The following is a 3,755-nucleotide window of genomic DNA, read 5'->3' on the forward strand; positions in this document are numbered from 1 at the left end:
TTCCTTAAGATTTATGTTTAAAATCTATGGGGTAAATTTTACTATGTGGTTATAAGGTAGAATGTAAACTGCCTTATCTGAAATAGGCAAGTTGAAATGTTAGGTCTGTATTTCAAGAATACAGTGTTTAGGGAAACATGGTTTTATCAGAATATGACAGTTTTAAAAAGTGAGGTGGTGTTGTATTTGTTCAGGCATTCTTATTTAGAAGCAGTCACTTGAACTTTGTTGAAAACTTACATGTATTAAGCATATTCTTTGTACCTGGTATACTTGGTTGTTCTGTCTTCCTGGAGATCAAACCCAGGGTATACAGTGTGTCAGTAATTTGGACAAGGCCCTTCATCTACCATGTGATGGATTAGTTTAGGCTTACAAAAGCATTCTATTACAGAATAGGTGACATACCATTTCCTGTATAAATGGGATGAGTAAAAATATTAGTAGTTATTCAGTGAGAGCATTTTCTGTCATCTAGGACTTAATTGCCAGTCTGTGCATTTTGGACATTAATCTTACTAGCTCTGTATTGAGTTTTTTTAAGTAGGAATTGAAATAACAATATAAAATAAATTTATTGATGTAGTTTTAAAATAACTTACTATAGCTGAGCGGTGGTGGCACACGCCTTTAATTCCAGCACTTGGGAGGCAGAGGCAGGCGGATTTCTGAGCCTGGTTTACAGAGTGAGTTCCAGGACAGCCAAGACTACACAGAGAAACCCTGTCTGGAAAAGCCAAAAAAAGAAAATAATAATAATACTAAAATAACTTATTATAATTTTAGTTTGAGAACAAGGTTTTTGGCACGGAGGGGTTGCATTGCTTTTTGAAACGGGGCCTCACTTTGTAGTTCTGACTGACCTGGAGCTCACAGACCTGGCAGCTTTGCCTTTGGAATGCTGAGACTAAAGGTGTGTGCCATTATACCCAGCCTAAGAGAAGAATAATTTTCAAAATATTATTGCTTTTGTGCCCACACGTGGGTAGGTAGATAGCGCTTGCGTGAATGCGTGCGTGCATTTACTACCTCGTTTGTGGAAGTCAGAAATAATTTATAGGAGTTGGTTTTCTTCTACCCATGGGTCCTGACAATTGAACTCAGATCATCAGGTTTTGCTGTATCTTTACTCATTGAGGTATCTCACTGCTCCTGAGGAAAAATAACTTTAGATTTTAATGGAGCATACTTTTCCATCTGCTAAGCAAACGCTCTGCCATTGAGCTGTATCCCATCTTAAAACATGATCAAATTAGCTCTAAATGGGTTTTTGTATTATACCAAGAATTTATTTTGATGAACTTATTCAGTTGTATAAATATTTGAAAAATGGAAGCCTTCAGGTCTACTGCCTTATAGACAATACATTATTTTGTAAATTTTTATTCACAGTAAGGTGAATTATATTGTGGTTTCTATATGTGAATGAAAATAGTGGCAACTTGCATGAAACTCCTTTGGGGATGGCTGACAGTTTTTCATTACTTTCAGACTTGAAAGAGGCCTCCAGAAAAAGTAGATGTGTATCCGTACAAACAGATCCTACTGATGAAGTTCCCACCAAAAAGTCAAAGAAGCATAAAAAGCATAAAAACAAAAAGAAGAAAAAGAAGAAAGAAAAAGAAAAAAAATATAAAAGACAACCAGAAGAATCTGAGTCCAAGCTGAAATCTCATCATGATGGGAATGTTGATCTAGAATCTGATTCCTTCTTAAAGTTTGATTCTGAACCTTCAGCAATGGCACTGGAACATCCTGTAAGAGCATTTGGCTTATCTGAGGCCAGTGAAACCCCCTTAGTGCTGGGACCTCCAGTAGTCTCAATGGAGGTTCAAGAGTCACACGTTTTAGAGACTCTGAAGCCAGCTACAAAAGCTGCAGAACTGTCAGTTGTATCTACATCAGTAATCTCAGAGCAGTCTGAGCAGCCTGTGCCAGTTATGCTGGAACCATCAATGACAAAGATTCTGGATTCCTTCGCAGCAGCAGCAGTGCCTATGTCAACAGCAGTGCTGAAGTCACCTGAGCCCGTTGTAACAATGTCAGTGGAGTATCAGAAGTCTGTGCTGAAATCTTTGGAGACTGTGCCTCCAGAGATGTCAAAGACCACGCTGGTAGAGCTTCCCATAGCAAAAGTGGTTGAGCCATCAGAATCCCTCACAATAGTATCAGAGACACCTACTGAGGTGCACCCTGAACCAAGCCCATCAACAATGGATTTTCCAGAGTCATCTACAACTGACGTGCAAAGATTGCCAGAGCAGCCTGTAGAAGCACCATCGGAGATCGTAGATTCATCCATGACAAGACCTCAGGAGTCACTGGAGCTGCCTAAGACCACAGCGGTGGAGCTGCAGGAGTCGACGGTGGCCTCAGCCGTGGAGTTGCCGGGGCCACCTGCGACCTCCATGCTGGAGTCACAGGGGCCCCCTGTGACTCCAGTGCCGGAGTTGCCTGGGCCCTCTGCCACCCCAGTGCCAGAGTTGTCAGGGCCCCTTTCTACCACAGTGCCTGAGTTGCCAGGGCCCCCTGCGACAGTGGTCCCTGAGTTGCCGGGGCCCTCTGTGACACCAGTGCCACAGTTGTCGCAGGAATTGCCAGGGCCTCCAGCACCATCCATGGGGTTGGAGCCACCACAGGAGGTACCAGAGCCACCTGTGATGGCACAGGAGTTGTCAGGGGTGCCTGCAGTGTCAGCAGCTATAGAGTTGACAGGGCAACCTGCAGTAACAGTAGCAATGGAGTTGACCGAACAACCTGTGACGACGACAGAGTTCGAGCAGCCTGTGGCGATGACAACGGTGGAACATCCTGGGCATCCTGAGGTGACAACAGCTACAGGGTTGCTGGGGCAGCCAGAGGCAGCAATGGTGCTGGAGTTGCCAGGACAGCCAGTGGCAACCACAGCGCTGGAGTTGTCTGGGCAGCCTTCGGTGACTGGGGTGCCAGAGTTGTCAGGTCTGCCTTCGGCAACTAGGGCACTGGAGTTGTCAGGGCAGTCTGTGGCAGCTGGGGCATTAGAGTTGCCTGGTCAGCTCATGGCAACTGGGGCACTGGAGTTTTCCGGGCAGTCTGGGGCAGCTGGAGCACTGGAGCTTTTGGGGCAGCCCCTAGCAACGGGGGTGCTAGAGTTACCAGGGCAGCCTGGAGCGCCAGAGTTGCCTGGGCAGCCTGTGGCAACTGTGGCGCTGGAGATCTCTGTTCAGTCTGTGGTGACAACATCGGAGCTGTCAACGATGACCGTGTCGCAGTCCCTGGAGGTGCCCTCGACGACAGCGCTGGAATCCTATAATACGGTAGCACAGGAGCTGCCTACTACATTGGTGGGGGAGACTTCTGTAACAGTAGGAGTGGATCCCTTGATGGCCCAAGAATCCCATATGTTAGCTTCTAACACCATGGAGACCCATATGTTAGCATCCAACACCATGGACTCCCAAATGCTAGCATCCAACACTATGGATTCTCAGATGTTAGCATCCAATACCATGGATTCCCAGATGTTAGCCTCTAGCACCATGGACTCCCAGATGTTAGCCTCTAGCACTATGGACTCCCAGATGTTAGCAACTAGCTCTATGGACTCCCAGATGTTAGCAACTAGCTCTATGGACTCTCAGATGTTAGCAACCAGCAGTATGGACTCCCAGATGTTAGCAACCAGCTCCATGGACTCCCAGATGTTAGCAACCAGCTCCATGGACTCCCAGATGTTAGCAACCAGCAGTATGGACTCCCAGATGTTAGCAACCAGC

General features: G+C 46.0%; 1 protein-coding gene across 1 annotated transcript in view; it reads left to right on the forward strand.

The window, feature by feature from the left end:
* Nucleotides 1-3,755, forward strand: part of Son (SON DNA binding protein) — a 31,311-nt gene that overhangs the window by 4,773 nt on the left and 22,783 nt on the right. Inside the window, 1 exon segment of the mRNA XM_031364395.1 lies at nt 1,492-3,755. Within this exon segment, the coding sequence (XP_031220255.1) occupies nt 1,492-3,755 (2,264 nt within the window).

The sequence above is a fragment of the Mastomys coucha genome, unplaced genomic scaffold, assembly GCF_008632895.1.
Source record: "Mastomys coucha isolate ucsf_1 unplaced genomic scaffold, UCSF_Mcou_1 pScaffold12, whole genome shotgun sequence".
Classification (NCBI taxonomy): Eukaryota; Metazoa; Chordata; class Mammalia; order Rodentia; family Muridae; genus Mastomys; species Mastomys coucha.